General features: G+C 40.9%; 1 protein-coding gene across 4 annotated transcripts in view; it reads right to left on the bottom strand.

Annotated features, from left to right (window-relative positions):
- klf12b (Kruppel-like factor 12b) overlaps positions 1–26656 on the bottom strand; it is a 67645-nt gene that overhangs the window by 25649 nt on the left and 15340 nt on the right. For 3 of the 4 annotated variants that reach the window (XM_017695188.2, XM_037539316.1, XM_017695187.2), the window contains exons 2-3: positions 19401–19483; positions 6930–7431 (exon numbers count right to left, since the gene is read on the bottom strand). In XM_017695188.2, coding sequence (XP_017550677.1) covers positions 6930–7431; positions 19401–19466 — 568 coding nt within the window. In that variant the 5' untranslated portion in view covers positions 19467–19483. Of the gene's footprint in view, positions 1–6929; positions 7432–19400; positions 19484–24265; positions 24929–26656 lie in introns of those variants that run through there. The other variant, XM_037539315.1, reaches the window with a different exon arrangement.

Raw genomic sequence — 26656 nt, 5'->3', positions numbered from 1 at the left:
ATAACTCTGCATAATTACAGTGATTAATATAACGGTAACTACTAGGTATGTTACAGTACTATCAAAAGCACACAAAACATCCCAATATCATTCTACCACAGGTATTGCATTGATGAACTTTTTATGGATCCTCATTTAATAACACAACCACTTATATATAAAAACATTACCAGCAGTATGTAATCGTGTGCTGTTGTGGTGCATGCTTTTCAGTACAGCAGCATTTACTTAAACCATGACTTTTTAGAAACATGCTTATTGTACATATTTTGGAAATCATTTGAAATTGAAATGATATTAGCTACGATCTGAGTCGGCTGATTTTGGCTGATTTATGCTGCTACATTATGACAAGTGTGCTTGCGCTGTACTCAAATTCTGCTGCTACAACTATACCAAAATGTCCTTACATCATTACATATGAGTCAGTGTGCCAAATAGGCAACTCCCACTTTATTTCAATGTAGTACTTTATTTATCTCATTTTAGTTAAATACGCAACAGTTTTTTATTAATGAATTTAAATAGTTTGGCCCAGTTGAATTAAAGGACAAATAATGGTATTTGCACACTGACCTTGGCAAACAGAAGGCACTGGAAATGTGCTAGTTGTTTCATGTGTTCATGGTGGCACAGTTTTAGGTCAACAGGGAGAATTCTTATAAAAATTTAAGACAAAATGATTGATCTCATGGCAATAAGCAGTATTTTGCTAGTAAATTTAGCTAGCTAACATGAAGTAAATATCGTGTTCTGATATATATATATATATATATATATATATATATATATATATATATATATATATATATATCAGTATATGTATGATATACATATATACAGTATCCCACAAAAGTAAGTATACAATTCTGTATCTTTTTTTGTATAGCAGTATAGATTTATTGTCCTCTGAAAATAACACACAGCCACTAATATCTAAATAGCTGGCAACACAAGTGAGTACACCTCACAGTGAACATGTCCAAATTGCGCTCAAAGTGTCAATATTTTGTGTCACCATTATTATCTAGCACTGCCTTAACCCTCTTGGGCATGGAATTCACCAGAGCTGCACAGGTTACTGGAATCCTCTTCCACTCCTCCATAATGACATCACAGAGTTGGTGGATGTTAGACACCTTGCGCTCCTCCACCTTCTGCTTGAGAATGCCCCACAGGTGCTCAATTGGGTTTAGGTCTGGAAACATACTTGGCCAGTCCTTCACCTTTACCTTCAACAAGGCAGTTGTCATCTTGGAGGCGTCTTTGGGGTCGTTATTGTGTTGGAAATCGCAGTTTCCAAAGGGAGGGCATCCTGCTCTGCTTCAGAATGTCACAGTACATGTTGGAATTCATGTTTCCCTCAATGAACCGCAGCTCCCTAGTGCCGGCAGCACTCATGCAGCTCCAGATCATGATGCTACCACCACCATGCTTGACTATAGGCACGAGACAATTGTTTTGGTACTCCTCACCAGGGCGCAACCACACATGCTGGACACCACCTGAGCCAAACAAGTTTAACCTGGTCTCATCAGACCACAGGACATGGTTCCAGTAATCCATGTTCTTGGACTGCTTGTCTTCAGCAAATTGTTTGCAGGCTTTCTTGTGTGTCAGCTTCAGAAGAGGCTTCCTTCTGAGATGACGGCCATGCAGACTGAGTTAATGCATTGTGTAGCGTATGGTCTGAGCACTGGCAGGCTGACCTCCCACTTCTTCAACCTCTGCAGCAATGCTGGCAGCACTTATGTGTCTATTTTTTTAAGCCAACTTCTGGATATGACGGTGAACACGTGGACTCAACTTCTTTGGTCGACCCTGTCGAGGCCTGTTTGGAGTGGAACTTGTCCTGGAAAACAACTTTATGACCTTGGCCACTGTGCTATAGCTCAGTATCAGGGTGTTAGCCGTCTTCTTTTAGCCTAGGCCATCTTGGAGAGCAACAATTCTATTTCTCACATCCTCAGAGAGTTCTTTGCTATGAGGTGCCATGTTGAATATCCAGTGACCAGTATGAGCGAAGTGTACCCAAAACATCAAATTTAATTAGCCCTGCTCCCCATTCACACCTGGAACCTTGCAACTCTAACAAGTCACATGACACCAGGGAAGGACAACGACACAACTGGGCACAATTTGGACATGTTCACTGTGAGGTGTACTCACTTGTGTTGCCAGCTCTTTGGACATTAATGGTTGTGTGTTGAGTTATTTTCAGAGGACAGTAAATCTATTCTGCTATACAAGCTGTACACTGACTACTTTAAGTTATATCCAAGTTTAATTTCTATAGTGTTGTCCCATGAAAAGATATAATACAATATTTGCAGAAATGTGAGGGGTGTACTCACTTTTGTGAGATTCTGTATAAATGGGTCAATGACAAATCCTATTAAAAAGGACATGACTTAGACACCTTAGACACCTATAATACTTAGAAATTGCTACATCACATTTTTCTAAAATTTGTGAAAGGGCTACTGACCATTTGAGCCTTCTTTATAATTCAATACCTTGGCTCCTCTTTTAAAGTTTCCAAACATAAAATCATGCCAAACTATTTTATTTAGAATTTTAAATTTAAATTTAAAAACTACATTACCTTTTTTGATAGTTTACTTAATAAATATATATGGCTGGATGGTTGCACCACCTGATATTTTTAGACTTTTGAAGGCAAAAAAACCGAATAATTGAATAATTTAATATATGTCATGTAAGTGACCCATATGGCCATGGTCAGACAAAACCTTGCTTGTCCACTTTTCTTGTTTTTCATTTTTTTGATAGAATTTGAAAACTCCAAAACTCCATCTGTCTTTTACATTGTGTGAAATTAGAGAAATAAATCAATAGGAATGGTCCTATATACACTCTTTTTACAGTACTATCATGTTTTAAAGTTTAAAATTTATTTGCAAACATTTAACTTTTATTTTCATTGTTATTTTATTTGAACAAAACTATGTATAATTCACTAGCTAGAATACAGACACACAACGAATTGTGTTGTTTTATTACAGGCAAATAAAAGAAATAAAAAGTTTTTACATTAACAAAGTGGAGAGTTAAATTTTCCTGATTATTGTCCTTCAAAACAAGACAATAACATGAAAGTTTTTAACTGTTTCATTAATACAAAAATGGTAACTGCTTGCCAATCAACGTTTAATATGTGGTCTGGTTTAAATAATAAGCTGTGTTTGTTTCTTTCATCTTTGAAACCACAGTTTTTTTACGTTGCCAACCATCCACATAACAAGTGCTTAATTTAATGTGGCTGTGAAGGCACTAATTCCAGGAATTTTTTCTGACATTGGAAGCAGAAATGTTCATCTTCAATTTGCTGCCAGCTGGGTTATCCTAATGTATGTACGAGAGTGAAAACTGTGCCAACCAATTCCATTCCCATTACCACATACATGTAGTCACTAGTTCTCTATCATTCTCTATGAACCCTGTCCTCAGTCAGTTGCTGGTGATTTTATGAGGCAGTGTGTCTCTTCTCATTGACAGCATTGGAGGGAGTGGGTTCACTGTATCCAAGTAACTTGGAGAGAACAGCCTTGGCTGGAACGTCTAATTTCAGAGTGCCACAAATGCTCAGCAGAACTTCTGAGAACTCCTCCAATGAAAGATTCATTGGACGCATTACAAGAGCCCGGAGCACGTCCCCTCTCACCGAGTCTCCTCTACTCTAGCTAGACACAGCTCAACACAGTGGCCTGCTAACACACACCAGCACATCCCACATCACAGCTCAGTCACTCACATACAGTGGCAAAGAAAAATAGCTCCTATTAGATTGCGCGTTCCCTCAGAAAACCAGTCTGTACATTATGTAAATATGCACTCACAGTATTTAAACACTGTGTGCAATATTGGCTGTTTGATTCATGAATTTGCATGAACTATGCTAGCAGAATATCGCGCATAATAATAAGTACAAGAAAATACAGCTTTCTCAGGCACGATACTGAACAATGCTCTGAACTGCTTTGTAGTAAGCTGCGCATTTTACCTACACTGTGGGCCAGGAAATTTCGGAAAATGTCCATATAAAGGCGGCGACAAAAGAGGAGTTCATGAGAGGTAGCTAAGCAAACCCCAGGATTTCTTTCTGCTGTTGTTTCCAGCCAAAGCTTGTTTCCATGGTAACCCCGCCAGAGACAGAGCTGTAGAGAAGGGCACACACTTCCCTTTAAAAGGGTGGCCAACCTGTGTGTGCGTGCATGTGCATGTGTGCATGTGTGTGGGCGTGTGAGTGTGTGTACACTGTCCATTCAGCTTCTGACCGTCAGCGCCCTGGACACAGACATCTACATGTGAACATTTGTTTGAGTCCATGACTCTGTGTAGGTGCGAGTGTAAGTCGATATTTGAAATGAAAGTAATGAGATACTCTTACAGTTCACAATCCAATTGAGCTGCCAAAAGCCAAAGTTGCATGCTTACTCTCAGAGCAAATATTTATGATAGCCAAAAAAATTGGACAGCAGCATTTTTGCATAACTAATAAGCAAAGGTGGAAAATTCAGGTCAAAGGTGTTCATGTAGGAACCTGTGGAGAATTTTTACTCTCTTCTGTGTTTAATAAAAACACTTGTTCAAAGAAGACAAAGACACAGAATAAAATGGGTCCATGGTGAAGTAACGGCCATACAGTTATCAGTTTTCAAAGACACAGACAGCTGCTAAAAATGTTCACTGACTCAAAGCTGAAGTTCTGAAGAAGGTGTGTGTGTGTGTGTGTGTGTGTGGGTGTGGGTGGGTGTGTATGTATTTGTGAAGGAGTTTGAGGCTTCACCTCAGAGCTGTGAGCATTAAAATGAGCAATCCATACGCACCACTGATGTTTGATGTAGATTCGTCAGGAGGCTATGTTAAAAAAATGCACCCATTTTTGTGACATCACAAAAACAATTCATTCGAAATAAGCAGTTTAGCTTAGCTTAGCTCACTGCAGGGGCACAGGTTAGATGTTAGCAACATCAGAATTGTAGCTTGAATAATAGACTAAAAAGCAAGCTGAATACACCAAACACGTCTTGGCTGGCCAACTGAGAGAAACTTTCTGTCAACTTGATTATTGGCTGAAGCATCGGTTTAACCTTGCTATCACACAGCCATACCATGGCCTGCCATTCTGCAGGGTCCACCCAGGCCTGACCTCGTTTCCCCTGCGCTTCAGTGAATCTCCCTGGGTGGAGCTCATGTTGCTATGTGCCTGAGTGCTTACACTGCCACCCATCTTCAATATCCGCCCCACCCGATTACGCAAACTTTGTTTTTCCTCTCCTTCCTCCCATCTCCTGCCGTTAAACGCCCAATATTTAAAAAAGCTCTCGTCTTACACTGTGCACAGCCATGCCCAGCCCTTTGGGACCAACACTAGTCCCAGATAAACAAGCGGTTTAGTAACAAACAGCTCCCCAGTGTCTGTCTTAGGCTGGACTCCGTTTGATAACACTCAGCGCCTGGTGGTTTTTGGGCCAGAGCAGTGAAAGAAAGCCTCACCCTGCAGGAAACCGGCTCCAAACAGCAGCCCCAGAGAGCAGCCTCGTGAGGTCCTGGACCTGAGGAGCTCTGTGGGAAGCCTGAGATGTGTGCTTTTGATTAGGCTGGGTGGCACAGGGCCGACAGCGGGTCTCCGTTACCTGCACTGGAGGCGATAGCGCTGGGGAAAATCTCACGCTTACGGAAAGTCACTTTCATCTCTCAAATCTCATCTCCGCTCACCAGAAATGCATTAGTGCCTGGAGACACACGTAGCTCCCAGAAAGTGCAGGAGAGGGTCTTTACTTGAGTTAGAGCATGTTGACGTTTTCTCGCAAGCCTTTTTTTTTCATGTTTAACCTCAAGTGTGCACTTTGATGCACAAAGACCCAGTCAGGGAGCAGCCAGGGCCAGACAGAAAGAACCTACTTTAAAACATCAGGACCTGCACAGGCAGCTGAGGACAATCAAGCCCATATCTGTGCATGATTAAAAGATCAGCAGTTGTATGGTGGAAAGGGATAGGGACACCGATGCCTCGTCTGGTGTCTAATACCTCTAATTCTACCCCAGCCGTCTTTACATATCCTACTTTCTATGTTTTTTTGTTGTTTGAAGCTTACTACTATTATTGGCTGTAGGGCTGCAGTGCTTTATCGACAAAGTCAACAACGTTACTTATGAAAAATGGATTTTTATTACTGATGTGTCATTTACTCTAAAAAAGGCACTCTATAATCATATGATACACAGTCATTTGCAACAGAGTGCAATAACCTAAAGGAAGCACTGGGGGCAATAAAGCTATATTGTTTTGCTCCACCATAAAAGAAGAAATTCCTTGGAACAGATTTGGTTAATGAAAGTGGCACAGGAATGGGAACTGAAAAATGCATAACAGACTAAATGAGTCTATTAATTCATCAGTAAGTAAGTTTAAGTAGTCTAAGCTGCCATGTAAACAACAAGGGCCTATTAAATGGAAAATTATGTCGTTTTTATGTAGTCTGTTTATGACCCACACCATACAATTCACATATGCAAGCACAGCTACAAAAACGGTTTTAAATTCATTGTTTCTGTGATGTCGCAAAAACCAACATATTTCCATGTATCCACAGTCTACAAGCAGCTTAGCTCCATCCATTGACGTGGATGTTCTAAAGAGTGTTTCAGCCCAGACAGGGCAGCCAATCAGAAAAGAGTTCATTTGCATACATCAGTCTTAAAAACACCATAACAATGGCAGCCTGTTTAATTCTGAGAGATGAAGACAGGTTGGAAAATGTTCATGCAGAAATTTATCATGACCTAAAAATTTGATCTCAGTGAAAACAATAAAATGCAGGACAAAAATTAAGGTATGTGCCCTTGAAATCAGAATCCAATCAGCCATAAAACAACTCATAAAGTGCTGAGTGGTCCCTCACCTTTGCCCTTGGCCTCGTCCACAAGCGGTAACATGATGGTGGAGTTGAGGTGGTTTGAGGGCGAGCGCACTGCTGTAGTGTACATGAGCGGCAGTGACTGCACCACCACCGGGATGCGATGCACCTGGCTGGCCAGTTTGCTGGGGCTTGAGGGCGGCACCGGGTGGATGATATGCAAAAATGGCTGGCCTCGGACTCCTGGGGGAGAGCCTACCAGAGGCCCTGGTGTCAACACCGACGGCATGCCCGAAGAGACGGAGGCGATGACAGAGGGCGAGGATGAGGACGATGAAGAGGAGGATGAAGGAGAGAAGGCCGAGGTGATGGGAGAGCCGGTAGCAGAAGGGGGTGATGGCCGAGCCTTGTTGATTGACAGATCTACAGGCTCAGTCTGGGTTTGGAACTGCTCAGAAGAGAGGAGGTCTTCTGGTGGCTCTGCCTTCACTTTGCTCAGGAAGAGGGGCACGGCCTCCATATCAGGGTAACTGTGTACTCTAGGGGACTGTGGCAAACAGAGATATACAGATTAGAGATGTCACTAACTAAAATCTTCTCATAGATAGTAACCCAATATGCTTCAAAACAAGTGACAGTGCTTGTTCCATAACAAATATAATAATAAAACTCTTACAAATTGTACTTTAAAGCCAATGAATGCATTCAGTCGAAACATGATTGATGCTGGCTTTTTGCACTGGAGCTACAAAGCAAATTAAGCTAACCAGTAGAGATGGTACCGATGCAATACCAGGCATTGGTTGTAGTGTTTAAAGAAAAGTGGCACCTTGGTATCTACACTAAGAAGTAGGTTACATGACCGAAAGCTTATACCCCAATGTGTAGCATCACACAAAACGCATGTCTAAAGCAATTATTAATTTAGCTCAGAAATACTTGCTTCTAACAGAATATACATATCCTGTTAATCCTTATAATCCTGTTATGCTTGTAACAGGATGTGATCTCTGACACCGTATGACACCATTTATAAAAATAAAATTCAAGACACCTGCAAATGTGTTTTTCAATGGGGATGTAAAAATTTTAGGCATGTATGCATAATACACTGCGACATGATGCACGTTAATGTACCAATTTTTACAGTATAACGTACATCAAACAGAGCATGTCATAACGTACCATAATGAGGTGAGACATTCAATATACAAATAGAACTGACATGCCACACTGCTGCTGTATGCCCTGATTTATTAGCTTATTCTTATTCTAAAAGTACTTAATTAAAATGTGTTGTGCACTATCACATTGTTGATATGTTGCACAGTAACCAACTGCATCACAGCCACAGTCAAGCTGCATGCTGAGATTCAATACTTGAACATACACAGAGCAGGATATATAATGGCTGAAAAGACAACAAATTTATTCAAAACATGGGAGAGTGTTACCTTTAGTTAAAAACAACCTGAGGATGCTTTGGTGTTCCAAACAAAATCTGCAACTCTGCATAATCTTTACCTCTAACTCAATCTAAAGCTCCTGGTGTTTTGGCAATACACCCCCCAAAGCATCCAACAATGCAATGAAAGCAATTTGGTCTGCAGTAATGAACATGCATTACCTTAAACAGTGCATGGCACTGCAGATTTTGAAAATAGGTAAGTATTATATGAAATATATGAAATAAAACAAAAACTACATCCTAAAATAAGCACTCATAGGGCGTTACTAGGCTCAAATTATATTCACGTTTAGTTTTTTTTTTTTAAACTATTTTTAGCAGTTGCAGGTAAACAATCCTGAAATCTAAGAAGTCCTGTCAGCGCCCCCACTTCTCTGATGTCTCTGCTAAGCTACATACTTTAATGCATCTTGTCTGTATGACAAGTGTTAATGTGCCTTCACAAATGTGCAAGTTATCCATGCCATGGGCACTAATACACCCCCAAACCATTGCTTTCAATGCTTATGCCAGCAACAGCAATAGGGTTAGAAGCTGGAAGACATACGACTTCCGCTGTGCACAGTATAGTCTTAACCATATAGTCTTAAGAAATGTCTTCAGGTTCTTCATCTGAATGTTGCTCAACAGCAAACAAATGCGTATTTAACTGTTATATTTCAAAGAAAAGGGATGACACTGTGAGAGTGTGTGTGGGGGGTGTGGTTATGTTCAGCCTTTAGCCAGGTAAGATTACCTGGATATCATTTCCATCGTTAAGTAATTGTCATTTGAATCACTGAAACGAAAATCAACATAATGAATGAATACACAAGTATTCCAATTATTTGGGCCAGCCATAGTTATAATATCACAGAGCTGGCAAGGGTGGCATTGGGCAGCAGTTTTATGTCTGTCCTGCTTCTCCTCATTCTCACTGCGACTCATCCCTCATGGCTCCACTCATATCTCCACTAAATCTGCTCTCCGCTGCTGCAAAAACATCATATGGGCCCAATTTCCTGACCTGCTCTGGCACTGTCACGTGCCTCAGAGGAGCTGTGCGCTGGTGGCTCAGTCAGCACGTCCCCCCAGCTCCCCCAAGCTTAAACTTTCTCTCAGACACTCACGCACACTCCCAATAACTGCCACCATCTTCACTCCAAAACCAAAAACACTTGCTCAGGCAGCCTGGCTATCACTAGATGTTATCTTCATGCAAATGTTCAAAACACGTATTTGTGTGGGATATTTGTTGACCACCTCACACAAGACAAAAAATACTTAACCTTGTTTACAAAACCCTCAGCATTTCTGAAGTAGTTCCCAATGATCTGCTCTAAGAAATCTTAAAAGGGCTGGAAATTTGAACCACAAAGGACAACAATGTGGAGGGCAAACCAGTCGGTCAACAGTAAACTCTTGAATGCTGTGCAGTGCAGGTCTCTGCAGCCTCTGACCAAAGCGCAGTGGAGCAATGCAGGAGATGATCACCCTTAGACTGTCAGATAATCATGACAGACTAGCTCATTAAATGCACGGGGGAAAAGTTCTCAAATTGCCACTGCAGCTAGGAACAACATGCTGGAGGAGGATCTCGCTGTTGCATTGTTTTTGCATTATGGAGCGATTTCAGGCCTATAGAAAATCTAACAGGCCTGTGAATCAGCAGCATGCAGCACAATGAAACTGCTTCTGAGGCCAAAAGACTACTGCTGGGGCATCTAACGCCTGTGACGTGATTTACAAACACACAGGTTATTCAGTTAGGAGTTGGGGGCATTGTCACAGGTCAAGACCTTTGACCTCTAGGTCAGGATTACAATACTTAGTTGATTAGAAAGGGGGAAAAGCCTGCACTATTCTCAGAACAAAGACCACCTCTTCACACTGATGAGTTAGACAATACCTCTAACAATCCCTCAGTAGCAGTTTAGGCCTTTTCAGTACAACAGAGGCCAAACTGAATTTTTCACCAGGCCTATCTTTCACATGTAGGCAGTGTGCATGCTTTTGTATAGATTTCAAAACCATTTTTCACACTTGAATATGGTGACAAAGGACAGAGGTCTGAATACTCTGATACTCAAAGCTTAGCTGCCCTGACAAAACCTCACAAAACCCTACAGAAAACTTTAATGTAAGAGATTTTAAGAAATATTTAATTTGATTTTGGATTGAACTCATCCTGAAATGTTCACACAATCTAAAAGACAGCTGTTTTTTAATCGTGTAAAATAATAATATAGTTTTAATATGACAGCATGTAAATATATATTTATTTAATTTTTATTTGTTTTGTTGTTCTTTAAGGCAGGCACATGCACAGACAGACTCCAGAAGCTGGTTGACCTCCTGTCCTGTTGACTGTACAAGTGCCCTCTTGGTTGGCATGTGTACCAAATATGTTGTATATGACAATTTTTTCGAGATTCGTTTCAGTGAGGCCTAGCTTAACACCTGGGAATAGAGCTTTTGGGGGGGGGGGGGGGGTTTGGTACCCCAAGCTTCATCGTTCTTGAGCGCCCTCTCATAGATGAATGTCACCACAGTGCTGGCAATCCTGCCAATAAAACAATGATAATCTCTTTAAGAATGCATCACGTTGTATAACGTGGTTACTTTGAACGACGACAAAACAAATGGCAGCAAGAGGCACCACTACTGGAGCAGGGACAAAATCACACTTGGGCCCGTAAAATCCATACTACACTTCTCATATTGATACTGACACAATTCACACCCAAGACTCACAAAAACATTCAATTTGTCAACACCAAATCTCATCAATTAGCTTCCATTTAACTACACAGATACTTGAATTTATCATAACGCATATCTAAAATCTTAAATAGGCAGGCTAATTTAAACATTCAGGCTTGATGCTAGCTGGTGAAGTAGCATAACTTTGGAGCATCAACTTGTTTAAGACAAAATAATTAAGAGTAAACAAGCAAATTAGTATTATCTTTAATTCACTTTTTTTCAATTTTTGTTTGGTGGGATCATTTTCCCTGAGGTCCACTTACAATATTTGTATGGTTTTACACACCAAGAATACCCATAATTCATTTTTACATGCCCTACAATTAAACAGGCTATTTGGTTAATGTGCTTTTAATACTGATTTATGCAAAGAATCTCTGTCCGCAGTCCAGGCAAAAATGCTACTTATAACTTCAACATAAGTGGGTGGAGCTAAACTGCTGTTGGCTGAATAGGGGGATATGTGTAAATGTGTTGGTTTTTGTGACATTGTAGAAATGCAATGTAATGTACTAATTAAACAATTAATTAATCACATGAATTAATCTTTTTGCAGTTTTGTTTCTATACATGGAGAGTGAACTTTACTTTTTAAAATGCTAATAATATTTATATAATATGTCAAACTTAAATAAATTAGCCACTTTGAGAAAAACTCTTAAAACTATGTGAGGTTTCCTCTGAAACATGATTAGACCTCTCACTTGATAAGAGTAGTTGCAGTATGTTGTAATATGTTGCATGACTGCTACCTCAGCCATCTGTTGCACTTTACCTTCCGCACTCATATAATAACAGCTTCCACTCTTCTGGGAAGCTTTCTACAAGATTTTGGAGTGTGTCTGTGGGAATTTTTACCCATTCATCCAGAAGAGCAATTGTTAGATCAGACATTGACGTTGGACGAGAGAGCCTGACTCGCTTGTTCATCCCAAAGGTGTTTGATGGGGTTGAGGCCAGGGCTCTGTGTGATCCAGTTAAGTTCTTCAACACCAAACTCATCCAACCATGCCTTTGCTTTGTGCACTGGAGCACAGTCATGCAGGAACAGAAAAGTGTATTTCCCAAAGCGTTCAAACAAAGTTGGAAGCATATGACTGTCTAAGAAGTCTAGTAATGCTGAAACATTGAGATTTCCTTTACTGGAACTAAGGGGCCTAGGCCAACCCTTGAAAACCCGCCCCATAGCATTATTCCTCCTCCACCAAACTTGTTGGCACAATGCAGTCAGGCAGGTAATGTTCTCCTCACATTTGCCAAACCAAGACTCGTCCATCAGACTGCCAGATAGAGAAGCGTGATTCTTCACTCCGCAGATGTTCTGCCAACTGGTATTTATTGTATTATTGCCTATTATTGGAGAAACTGTATTTTGATACTCTCTCAACACATCTTGGACTTTCACTTAACTTTAAATCAAGCTTAATCCACATTGATATTGCCTGTTCTTTTCTTTTGAAAACGTTTCAAGTGGTAGAAGAGATGGCAAGGATTCCTGGCTTCTTTGGAGGCACACAGACAGGGATACACTCCATGCGGGGTAGAAGACGTATTTAATGGTATGTCACCCACTTATCTCACCATCACTGTCCAGATAACTCAGAAGATAGTTACAGCAGACCGGCGGCTGTGCTACAGCAGCTCACCATCTTGCACGGAGGGGCTACAACTCCCTCGCGCATGCGCAGTAGTACAATACATGTAGGCAATCGTTACACTGTGCAGTGACACACAGAGGCTAATATCCAAGCCAAAAAGCCACAATCTATTTGCAATTAGCAACCAGCTAATGAGCATTTTGTTAAGGGAAAAGAACCAGGCCCTACTTTCAAATCTGCATCACAACCTCACTGCCTAATTGAAAGACTTGTTTGTAACTTCCCAGAGATAGAGAGAGAAAAAGAGAGGGACCTCAACTAGGCCAAAAATGATTCTCTTATTTATTGCACAGAGGCAACCTCTCTGGTCAAAGACACTGGGCCTCATTCACAAGTTTTTTTCTTAAATTTGTTTTTGAGAAAGTCTGTGTCAGATTTATGATGTTTTTAAACAACAGAATTGTTCATACCTTTGTGCGTGTGTAGATTCTGTTCTTACCTAAGAACAAATCCCAAATAAGAAAACACTTGAAAATATCAGAATCTTTGTAAAAACTGCTTTAGTGGGTTTAAAAGTTTGTTCTTAAGAAAGGCTGGTGAATGAGACCCAGTCTTGTTTGACAAGTGCAGCTTGATTAGGTAAAACTTTTCTAAAGATGGAGAAGCCTGGTGCACACTGTTATACTGAACTCTTCTTTTAGTACAACTGAATTACATCTGATGTACTCTTTGGTATTTCCTTCATCCGCTGAGGAGTGTGGTGTTGATTCTCCTCAGGCAGTTTAACCTGAGGCTTTTGAAGTCTCCAGAGAAGAGGCTAAGATTATCTTCCGCTCTGGCTCATTCAGCTACAGTGCAGTTTCAATTAAGTGTACTTGCTCAATGGTCAAATCAGTACATTAAATGCTGTCCAGCTTTCAATTAAAACAAAAGTTAACATCCCTAAATTTTCCATGCATGGATCATTCTTCCGAATTGGCTCAAGGTTAGAGCTGAAAAAAACATTTCAGACTGTCACGATTGGCCCCTTCCTGTTCCTGTGTTCATGTTGTTTTGGTCTAGTCCACGTGTTTTCTTTGTTTTGGTTTTTAGTCCACCCCCCTTGTTTAGTGACTCCGACCCTGATTGTTCCCACCTGTTTTCCACTTGTCCCTCATTATCCTTGTTCATATTTAAGCCCTGTGTCTGCCCCTTGTGTTTGCTGGTCTTTGTTTGATATGTTTGATTGTATGTTTGTATGTTCTGTTGGAAGTATTTGGGTTTGTGTTTCGTGAGTGTATTTTGACATGTCTGTCCTTAATTCGATCCGTATTGGCTTTATGAACCTGGACTGTCATGACCTTGACCCTGGATTTGCCCTCAATTAAAGTCACTTATCTTAGCATATGCCTCCTTGCTCCTCGTTACACAGACTTTTAACTGATTGGACTTCAGACGAAAATCTGCTTGCTGTAAGAGACCCCTATACCTTTATTATGTTTATTTTATTAAAATAATAATAATAATTCAACATTACATTTTGTAACATTTAAAACAATAACACATCCAAAACTTTACCAAATGTTTTGGTAGTGATTGTTTCGGTAGTAACAGTTTTAGCTCATTTTGAGCACAACTTTGAGCAAAACCTCTAGCCAGTACAAACTAGACTAGGAAGCACAGCTCTGAACAGCTGTACACATATAAAATCAAAATATTTTTTATTTAAACAAAAAGTTTACTTTTCACATATGTGTTTTGGCAGGGACAATTCTTAATGGCAGATTTTGAGTCACATTTACTTAAAAGCATCTGAAGCGTCCAGCAAATTATATACACTAAAGTTATTTAAAACTAAAAATAAATATTGTTTGTTTTTTTTTAGTATACCATCAGTATACCATCATAGACAATTTCACACAGCATTAGATTGCAATACATCCCTGCGATTAAAGATCATGATTACATGCCCCCATGCAATAAAACCACAGTGAAAGCACAGAAGCAATGCATAGCTAAAGTGAATAAAGTGATTATGTAGGAAATCTCATCCTAGAAAACCTCATATGACCTACTTTCAAATTCAGCCAAAACTAACAACAGTCTGAATCAAAGAGTATGTGGGAGTGCCAAAACAACATACATGTCGCATTTCCTGCCCTTGTTTGAATGTCATCTCAGCAGAAAGCGGCATGTTTCTAAACCTCAGCTGCCCGCCCTTCTTTCACTTTCACGCCTCCTCAGCTCTACCAACTTCGCTCTCTGTTCCAGTGCCTTTCGCTTTATTTGGGGATGGTGGCTGAGCTGGAGTTTGTTTTCGCTAACCTGTTCGGGTGAAGGCTTTTGCTGGGGCTAACCATTTCCAGCCGGGCCTTGGCAAGAAGCCACATAAATGAAGGCCATATTATAAGCATCTGAGGTTTCGTAGGAAGCACATTTCACAGCATAACTGCTCACATGGATAAAAACATGTATCAAACAAGATGAAGGGAAAAATTGTGTGTTGATGCTAATACAGTATGCCCCGCTAGCAACAAAGTCGAGCCCATTGTCTGCATGTGAATTAAACTACTTCCTCTCTGTCTGCTAGATGATTGCGTCATATTATTTTATCAGCATAAGTTACTACTCAAGGAAACATGGAGGAGTTATGAATGCTTTTCATATGAGTGTCCTTGTTGAGAAATATTAGGGACAACTGTTACTTGTTCACTTGGCCAGTAAAAGACCTTTTTATAGCATGCAAACTATACTGTTCATTTATGCAAATTAAATATCATAAGTGGGCACAACGGTTGGAGTGGTAGGGGTGTCACTTTTATTGCTTCAATTCAACTGCTAATCAACTACAGCTTAAACAGGGAGGATCTTCGTTTAAATTCATATTTTCCGGCCATGTCTTCACATTCCCTGCACACACAAGGCCCCTGGGAAATGTAGTCTCAAAATAATTAGCACCTTTCATGTTCCTTTACTGTGGCAAACTGAGCCAGCTCCACATGTTCAAGACTGTTATAGATGTATAAAAGTGAGGTAAACTAAGCAGACTACCTGTGATTACGTAAAACACTGCCGACTTGTTATCTACCTGTACCACTCCTATGGTTTATAAAGCCTAGCTTATTAGCAATAGCTAGCTAGCTAGTTTAGTACGTCAAGCAGATTTATTTACTTTGTTAAACCTAGAGAAAAATTTACATATAAAGATGTACTTCTGTGATTGTGTCTACTAAGGGGTCTGGTTTCCAGCTAGAGAGTCCAGTTTTAAATGCTGTTATCCAGTGACAACTGCACGTTGAACTGTCTAGCTGAGTTTCATTCTAAAGGTGTTTGATAAGTGCAACTATAGCATTGCCTCTTTCAGCCCACTGCCTAACAGCTACACTGATCTATGTTGAAGAGATCAGAGATCTGTATGAGTAAAAGGCAATGAAGAAAAGGAAGTCTGATGTTAGAGAAGGAAGCCCAGTATTTGAACTATTTTGAGCGTCAAAGTCCATGTGTGAGTGAAAGGAGCAAAAAACATACAGTACAGCAAACGCATACTGTGTTTTTATTGTTTAATAAGCCTCTCATATATGGGTTCTAGATAAATCTATTATTTTTTCATCCTGATACTTGCATCACTTTTATCTATGAACTCCAATGAGGGGAACATCTTGCTGGTTAGAAGTTTACTATTTTATTAAATAAAATGACACTGAAATGAAGTTTCCATTGCTTAGGTTGATTAGGTAGATTTTTTTTTTTGACATCGCCTTTACATACAGTGAAGAAAATAAGTATTTGAACACCCTGCGACTTTGCAAGTTCTCCCACTTAGAAATCATGGAGGGGTCTGAGATTTTCATCTTGCATGTCCACTGTGAGAGACATAATCTAAAAAAAAAAATCCAGAAATTACAATGTATGATTTTTTAATAATTTATTTGTGTGTTACTGCTGCAAATAAGTATTTGAACACTTGTGAAAATCAAATCAATGTTAATATTTGGTACAGTAGCCTTTGTTTGCAATTACAGAGGTCAAATATTTCCTGTAGTTTTTCACCAGGTTTGCACACACTGCAGCAGGGATTTTGGCCCATTCCTCCACACAGATCTTCTCCAGATCAGCCAGGTTTCTGGGCTGTCGCTGAGAAACATGGAGTTTGAGCTCCCTCCAAAGATTTTCTATAGGGTTTAGGTCTGGAGACTGGCTAGGCCACTCATCATTCTTCGTCCTCCAAACATGGCGAGTGGAATTAAGAACAAAAAGTTCTATTTTGGTCTCATCTGACCACAGAACTTTCTCCCATGACTCCTCTGGATCATCCAAATGGTCATGGGCAAACTTAAGACGGGCCTGGACGTGTGCTGATTTAAGCAGGGGAACCTTCCGTGCCATGTCTGACTTTAAACTATGACGTCTTAGTGTATTACCCACAGTAACCTTGGAAACAGTGGTGCCAGCTCTCTTCAGGTCATTGACCAGCTCCTCCTGTGTAGTTCTGGGCTGATTCCTCACCTTTCTTAGGATCATTGATACACCACGAGGTGAGATCTTGCATGGAGCCCCAGTCCGAGGGAGATTGACATGTTTAGCTTCTTCCATTTTCTAATAATTGCTCTAACAGTTGATCTTTTTTCACCAAGGTGCTTGGCAATTGCCCCGTAGCCCTTTCCAACCTTGTGGAGGTCTACAATTTTGTCTCTGATGTCTTTGGACAGCTCTGGCCATGTTAGTAGTTGGAGTCTTACTGATTGTGTGGGGTGGACAGGTGTCTTTATGCAGTTAACGACCTCAAACAGGTGCTTCTAATTTAGAATAATAAGTGGAGTGGAGGTGGACTTTTCAGAGGCAGACTAACAGGGCCAGAATTTTTGCTGATTGACAGGTGTTCACATATTTATTTGCAGCAGTAACACACAAATAAATTATTAAAAAATCATACATTGTGATTTCCGGATTTTTTTTAGATTATGTCTCTCACAGTGGACCTGCACCTAACATGAAAATTTCAGACCTCTCCATGACTTCTAAGTGGGAGAACTTGCAAAGTCGCAGGGTGTTCAAATACTTATTTTCCTCACTGTAGGTCCACTTATACAACAATTTAGCTGCGCCCATTCACGCTGATGTTCTAACGAGTGTTTTAGATGTTTGAGTACCTCTGAAAAGTTGCTTGCCATCTGACTGATGGTGTAGTCAAACCTTATCCACAGCTCAGAATCTGACCCTAGCCCTAATTCTTGTCCTAATCCTAAACCTAAGCTAGGTCTGTGCCGGGAACACAGGCCGGGGGCGGGGGTGGGGGGGGGTGGGGGGGGGGGGCAATCCTTGCTCCTTTTTCATGGGCAGATAAAGGAGCAAGGATTGTCAAAGCAAAGAACATAAGCTCAGTTCATTGAAAGTTGTGGTTGTATTTTCTTTGATTTGGCCACAAAACTGTAATCATTCTAAAAAGAAAGAACAAAATAGCAAATATCACACAAACCTTTCCATCAGAGTTTTTTGCGGTCTTAGCCTGATGCCTTCTTTTCTAAAGCCATTTTGCCTGAGCCTGTTTGAGAAAGCCTGTTCCTCCTGATGAACGATAGCCAAGCCATGATTTTGTACCTGATTTGACCATGTTTTCCCAGGACACTGTCATTTTTCCTGAAACCTGATGCTGTGGTATGAGGATGTCCTCAAATGTACACCGTAAGATATAGTACGAGGCTTTTTGAACTGGGATGTCTGTCTGCTAGAGCAAGAACATTTAACCAGCACAACCATGTTTCTAAAACAACCTTATCTATGCTAGGTAAAATAAATGTGGTATTAAAATAGGATATCACATCCTCCAACAAATAAGTGAACAACGTATTTTTTAAACAGGCGGTAAACAAGTTTTAACTATCACTGGAGACTGTTACCATAGTAACTTGGTTAAAAGTGACTGTCTACAGGCCAACCTTGACCTAAGCCTATCACTACTGACAATGTACAAGTTTCATCAGAGAATTTAACAATTTAAGCATTTGTAGAAAAGCAATAGAAGACTATGAAAATATAAAGTGTGACGAGACCAAGAAAAGAAATGACACTGTGATCACATGATCTTTGTTATGGAGGAAGGAGGAAATAGTGATCGTGGTGTGGATCCTTGATGAAACTAAGAAATAGAGAGAAAAACAGACAGAGAGCTAGATTCCAGCAGGAGTATCTCTGTGCATCTGTGCTTGTGTCTTGCCAAAATGGTGGGCCTGGCTACAGTGGCCCTGACTGGAAGCCCTGGGAGCATTCCTGCTCCAGCTGTGTCTCTCTCCCCAAGCCCTGCGCTCCATCAGGGACAGCCCCCCCCCACACACACACACACAGACACACACCCCTCACCCCCTCTCTCAATGCCTGGGAGTAATTAAGGGTATCACAGCGTGGAAAGCAATGTTGGAGGTTAAGGGGTTTAAGGGGTGTTCAGGATGGAAGGAGAGGAAGAGTGAGGTGTGGAGGTAGGTTGCAGAGGTGGAAAACAGCAATAACCAAAAAACTCATCTACATGATAACAAAACTTCACATCTCCAAAGTGGTAACATCACAAGAGAAACAACAATCTTAACTTTATTGTACACTAATGTAACAAGATTTTATTCCAAGTAACTTTGGACAATTTATACTGTCATGACATGTTCATGTGCTGAAGTTTTCAAATGGCACTAAAAAGAAAAGGTTTTAATATGATAACAACAAGTGTTTCTCTCTTACCCCTCTTTCAGATTCCAGCGGCTCTGCTTTGACTCGGACTGCAGGCATTCCGTCAAGCATTAACATCCTGTTATTGATGGAGTCTGTGGGGACAGAGCGAGAGAGAGAAAGAGAGAGAGAGAGAAGTAAGACGGGAGAAAGGTGAGAGGGGATCGTCTGCGTAGGCCGCGTTCACCATGACTAAGCGTCCGTGTGTGATCTTCTCACCTTTTCCGCACTGCTGTTCTCACTCAACAATAGCACAGACTACAATGAAGCAGCTGGTGATGTCACGACGGAATGTAATTAATAAACACTTCAGCTTTACAGTCTAGAGTAAACAAAAACATCTGTGCTAGCACTGCAGGCTCATGTAAACAAGATAGTACAGTGCTATTAGAAATGATTTATAGAAATTAGAAATCATATAGAGAATTAAAACAGAAAATATACAGCATTTTTTAAGAAATGTTGAAAAAAACACATTGAAATCAGAGTTAACCAGTTAATTGTGATCTAGTTTTACAGTTTTATGTATATTTTTAATTTAGGTTCTTTCTGGCTGTATTTTATTGCTCATGCTCCAGCAGCCTCTCTACTGTTGGAATAAAATAAAATGGCACAAATAATAAAACGTTCTTCTGCTATAGAACGCAGTGCTATAAGGGCTATTAAAAGCTACACTATGTACATGCTGGGAATTTGGATCTCACTGGTGGAATTGCATGCAATGTACAGAAGGACATTTATTAACGCCCATTGTGCTTCAATCCCCATTCCCCAAGGGGATGAATCTGATGATTGCAAGCGTGCTGAAAGAGTATTCAAGAAGAACTCTAAAACACTTGAAGGGAGTGTCTTATGAGGTTTTAAGTGAATGATCTACTATTATCATCATATCTTCATCAGTATAATGATTTTTTCATTTGAGACCTAAACATATAGCTGGGCCTTCTTCTTGAGCCTGTGCGAGCAACAATAAGACGTATGGTGTGGTCTGAAAATGTTTAACTGGAACCAAATGAAAAAGTTAACCAGTTATCTATGAGATCACTTGATTTTCACCTACCAATAGACATTTACAAGTCACTTTGTACAAGTCTTAAGTCTCTGGGTTTTAAGTCCGAATCAAGTCTTTAATAGAGAATTTGATTTTAATTAAATTTAGTTTAGTTATAAGCTGCAGGCACTGCATTTTACAAAATGCAAGAAAGGAAAAATGCAAAACAACTAGACATGGTTGACAGTGTGTATACAAGTGTACTAGCTAGCTAGCATAGTAGCTATTCTAGTTGAAGTTGTGTGAAGTGTTAAAAGAATGTGAGCTGTAATTTACTTAAACTTCCGACAGAAGAGCTGACATCTAATCAAATTAGCTAGTGCATGAGATAGCATGCTGCTATACAAGTTACATGCTAGCCAACCATTTCCAATTGATTTCCCTCTTTTGGTCAAGCATTACATTTAGTGTATTCATTCTGTCCATCAGACTGAAGGTTTTTCTTTAATGAAAGACTCATTTGAAGCCTGACACTGCTAAAAGCTAGAACGGCACTGCATGGCACAAGCAGTCACACACAGGTTAGAAATGAAATGTTTCATTCATTTACAGCATTTAAGGTTGGCATTCTTCATTTTATTCCTTTTTTTCTTTGGGTGAAACTTCATAAGTCTTATGTGTGAGTTAAGTTATGAGTCATTCAACATATGACTCGAATGTGACTCAAGTCCAAGTCCCCATCACTTTGGTTTAAATGTTTTGTGAAAAACTTTCTTCGCTGCCAGATTTCACTTTGTTCCTTGTTAACCACTTGCAATCTCTGATCAAATGGTGCTAGCTGACAAATTAGCCTAAACCAAATGCAAAGAGCTTTACTTTATTTACTTATGAACTTACACAAACTGTGAGATAAATAAAACTCCTTAAATGGTCAGGGCCCACCTGTGGGCCCAAAGTTTTATTACAGGCTTCTATAATCTAAGAGTAGCTCAGCCAGTTAAGTCTGTGAATAATAAGTCTTAGTGTGCTATAAGCCTGTGATTTTCAGGGCTTATAGAGAAATCTGGATAGTACATGAAAAGATGCACCACTGGTAAAATGAAAACAATACACACATGATAAAATGCTCTGTAATTTCCATGAACTGTGATATATGTTTAACCTCAAAATGCACCAGAACTTGGCAGCGATTCACACACACGTTAGCATTCCAGCAGTACGCCTTGCATAATGCACCCTGAACCATTTCCTCTGCTCGTAGATAAGACAAAAAGCTCTGCATCACCCAGGTGACCTGCTGCGTGGCTATAAGGAAGCACAGAGGCAACGCACATACATACACAAGTCAAACCTTGCTTTGCTACCAGAGGGTAGAGGAAGCCCATGACATTTCTTTCTCTCTAGATATCCACACAAGGCAAGGCTTTCTTATAGAAACCGCTTCTCTATGAGAACTGCCTTTAGGCGGTATTATGTTGCAACAAAGGCTGCAAAAGCTTCTTCTTAGCACTCCCCTCTGGACCCAGCCCTACTGTACTAGGCTCTCACATGAAAAAACGTGGCCGCCATAACCAGGGATGAGCGCTGAGACAAGTTTAATGAACTGGTAGAATCTGATTATGGGCTAATATCATTCTCAGTGCATGGCCGCAACGGGAAGATGAAATGCTTTAGCGGTCCCGCTGTGGCCGTCTCTTCCTCTCTGTCTGCTCAATTTTGCCATGTTTGAAGACGTATAACGGCACAGAAAGCACATCCACATCAGGAGGAGACACCGTAAAATGCATATACTGTATTAATATTTCAGATTTTTCAGGACAATTTATCTTTGCGTGGAGTAAGCTTGACTCAAATTAGCACTGTAAGAGATCCTGAAATATTGGGTGATGTTCTAATATGTGTGGCTTTAATGATTTAAGATATGCTTGCTGTAGGGTAGGGCCAAAATCTAACCCAAACAGCATGCTGTGGGTTATGTCTTGTAGCAAGTGAGAAAACAGTATAATACAATCTAATTGGCAACTGTATCTGTGCTTCCTTTGACATGAGCAAACCTCAACAGCATCTGTTACACAGTCACAACAGCATGTAGAGTGTGCTTCCCACTAGGTGGGCAGCTGTATCATTTAGAAGCAGGACCCTTGTGGTGGGGCCCATTGCAACAATGCAACTTTGCCTCAGTGAGAGGTGTCCTGAGGTAACCCGCTGTTTTATTATTTTAGCAGCAGCAGAAGGAATGCAAGCAAAGCAGATATGCTCTAAACATCTCCATTACGCTTCACTCCTGGCATAGGCCACTGTGAACATGCTCCAACAACCTGGCTCAGTAGGCTGGACCTTTTCATGGTTGTGTGGTTAAAGCTAGAAATTTAACCCTCATGTACCAGACCAGCTCATCCGTCAATTAAGCCAGTTGTTGCTTCATTCTTAACCAACCAAATTGCTAAAGAATTTATTTTTAACCTTATTCTAAGAATATCTGATGCTTCTAGTCAATGAGACAAAAAGTATGCAAACATTAGAGATGACATTTTAAAGTAGAGTTGGAAGAATGTGTCTCCAGGAACCAGGTTGGCCCTGACTTGGAGCCAGATCTACTAAAGCAGTTAGCACAACTTCATATGGTAGTCAATTAATGGGTCCTGCCAAAAGGCTATTCATGTTGCCAGCTTTGCACTATGGAATTATGTACTAAAGAAAAAAAAAACAGGCAGTTGGGGTCAGTTGGTCACCTGCAGATGCTATGCCAAACAAACCTGGCTAAACCAGCAGAACTAACAGTGTTCTACTCTGGCTAAATCTAGCAGGAACTGTGCAAAGCCCTGATAAGTTAATTAAAGGGTCTTGTGGAGGAAAAAAATGTGATTTGCTCTGAAATCCAGTCTTAGTCTCCTGATACCCACAGAGCACACTCCCCAGGTAATCTGGCAGTATTGGACACATATTGTGATCAGGATGTGCAATGGCTTAAGGTAGTGGTGGACCAAGATAATGTTGCCATGGTAACCCAAGTTGGAGCTCAAGGGATTCCTGTCCCTCTGGATCGACACATGGGCTACACTGATGACCAGAGACCTTACTGCCTGCCCGACCGCCATTTTGTGCATCTGAAATCAAAACCTAGCTCTATCATCCTTTCACACAATATGCCACTATAATGATGATGATCAGAGAGGACATCAGATGAATGAAGCAACCTCTAGCTAACCTCACACTGGTCCCACAAGACATTGGCAATGAGAAATCAATAAGGTGAGCAGGCTTTCAGCTGCTTCACAAACAACTGTGTTTAAACACATTATTAACATAACTGAGTGGAGCACATAACTGAGCTTCAACTGTTTAATACTTTTTCAAGAGACATGGATGGAGAACAATACAGCATCACCATCAGCCAACATATAACTCCCAAAATTATAGATATAAAAAAGCAATGTTCAGACATAAACGTGGCATCCCTATTAATGTGTCAAAAGTTCAAGTTTTAGACAACTTTAGACAAAGGTATTATGTGCAAAAATGGATAATGCACTTAGAAAAACATGCAAAATCTACACATAATTAATACAGAGAACAAGCAGTAATGAATTAAGCATAAATCATGTTTGATGCTATAATTATTTTATTTTTTTGCCACCCACAGTCAGTGTCTGCCATTTGCACTGACCAGCTGTCATCATTCAGATTTGGCCACAGAGAGCAACTAAAATAACAGTTATTAAGACCAGTTTGAGAGAGACTATAATAAAAAATGGAAAGAAGGTTTTTCAATTGTAGCCCTAAGGAGACTCTTTGTATTCTGGCATACTCTAGAAAACCTACACACTGGGTCAGCCTGTGCATGTGTATGTGTGTGCGTTAGGCAGGGAGTGGAGATTAAGATCACCTTTCCATTTCACCGGGGCTGTGGAATGAAATGGTGATCCCAGGTGTGAGCGTGAGTCGAGAGGGAGCGGAGGCGAGTGTTCAGGCGTCTCATTGCCATGCACTGCTGGAGCCGGCCCCCTGGAGGTTCCTGAGAAGAATGAGGGCAATTCAACTGGAAACGGGGTGGCTCAGAGGGGGCTCGCCTGGGATTTGAGTCTGGCCAAGGGGGAGGAAGAGAGAGTCAAGGGAGGGAAAAGGGAGTCGGCTGGCACTAATGTTGTAGTACTCAAGTCCGGCCTCAAGACTGCAAATGAATGGTCTCGGATTTGTTTCTGTCTGGAGGTAAAGAGGGTCAAGAATTTGTTCTTGAGATCAGCCAAGAGAAAGATCTCCTCACCTGCCGAACTGAATTATTGAATCTCAACACATTCAAAAATATTTTCTCTAGAACTCTAAAATGAAACATGCACTCAGACTGGGTAACAGGGGAAAAACAGATATCTTCTGTCCTCATTCAATGTCCAATCAATTAACATATTATTTTGATAAATCCAAGTTAACATTGAGAAGAATGAAGTTAAATATTGTGTGCCTTACCATATCTGTTATATCTCACCTTCAACATTTATTAATTATATTTTCTAATAATATTCTTATATAAAAATCTTAATCTGGTCTTGGTCTTGACTCAGACTCAGCTACAAAGTCTTGGTTTCAACTCTTCCTCGATTTGTCCAGGTCTTGATCTTGACTCAGACTCAGCTACATCACTTAGCTGACATTTCTCTGGACCACTCACAGCTCTAGTGCTGCCATGCATATGGGTGCTAATGGAGGCAACTGCCACCAATGAGGGGGGTACTGGGTCTCAGCGACTGACGAGCAGATCAATACGAGGTGACAGGCATGGACAGAAAAGCCAGATCTTTAAGACCCCACGCTGACCCCGCCACACAAAGATTTAAAGAGCACTGAGCATTCAGCCCTCCGCAGCTTGGCACACACTGCATTGTGCAACTTTTTTTTGCCTTCTTTTTTTCACATTCTTGCAAGGCTTAATCGGGTCCCGCCTCCTAAACCCCTGCATGGCGCTGATATGAATGACGTGAGAATGGGTGCACAGTCTAGGGAGTAAACTGCCTATTTGTAGAGTGTCAATTTGGAATCAGTGAAACACATCAAGCCGTGTCTGCCCATTCTCCTGGATTTGGATATGGGGTGGGAGAGTGGTCTTCTAGCAATCGCATGTACATTAGTCAGAGCTGGTTTTACCTGCAGGTTCACAAAAAATGAGGGAAAAAAAGGATTGGGAACACAGGAAGTAGACAGAATGGAACAGGAGGATGATATATGCATCCTGAAAAAAATGGAGGCGTTTTCTTATCTGCGAGTTGGAGTTTTGCAGTGGCGGAGCAGAGCCCTAACAGACGGGCTTCCTCCATTCCGCCAAAGCTTTGTTCCCATGTTGAGCGCCCTGAGCAACTGTGGGCATCTGTGGCACAGAGGCTGGTCCTGCTGCCACAGGCCGAGGGGGAAATACAGAAGAGTGTAAAGGGGTGTGTGTGTGTGTGTGTGTGTGTGTGTGTGTGTGTGAGAGAGAGAGAGAGAGACAGTGTGTGTTTATGGGGAGGAGCAATGGAATCCAGCCAAGAGCAAGACTTGCACAGAGCTGAAATGTGCCAGCAGAGCCACACAGCCTCAGTCAGAGCAAAAAGAAGCATTTTACATAACAACATAACAACAACATCACATGCAAGACAACAGCAATAAGCTACTAGCGCTCCACTGAAAGCAGAAGAAAGAATTGTTCTTCGAGATTTATAAGTGTCCATATTATTCATCATTGAGGGGTTTGGAGCCTTTAGTCCTTGTCTTGTCTGTGGAATTATTGCAATGGGCCTCTTGAAGCTTCCTGGGGATTTTTCAGATAGCGATCTTGTCAGCATTAAAGCCAAAAATCATATGCACAGGCAAGAGTTCACATGGAACAGGAGGAGAGGGCTTCCTCTGGCCTGCACTGTGTCTGAGAGAAAGCTCAGCTCAAAAACCCACTTCCCTCTTCTGAGCCCCTCCGAACACCCCCAGTATGATGAGTCAGCCCAACAACAACCCCAGCAGAGAACCAAAAGGAGCCATAGTTCCTTCTACTTCGGCCTTGCCCTTTGTACAGGAACTTGTCACACTTTTAAAGAAGAAAAGGGAATAGTCAGTTCTCTGCATGGCAATCTGCACACTAAAACTGTTTGTTAATTTTTAAAGAGTTTTTCACTGCTGCCAGCACCGCCCACATCAATGGCAGCAAGCTTTCCACTTCCCTCTTTCAGAGATCACTTCAGCACTGTCCATTCAAATGGCACATGCCAAAAGATCATATCACTAGAGGAGTGAGAGTGGAGTGACTGTGTAAAAG

This window comes from Pygocentrus nattereri, chromosome 6 (assembly GCF_015220715.1).
Source record: "Pygocentrus nattereri isolate fPygNat1 chromosome 6, fPygNat1.pri, whole genome shotgun sequence".
NCBI classification, from domain to species: domain Eukaryota; kingdom Metazoa; phylum Chordata; class Actinopteri; order Characiformes; family Serrasalmidae; genus Pygocentrus; species Pygocentrus nattereri.
The sequence above is the reverse complement of the archived record's forward strand: the minus strand, read 5'-3'. Positions and strand labels throughout refer to the sequence as shown.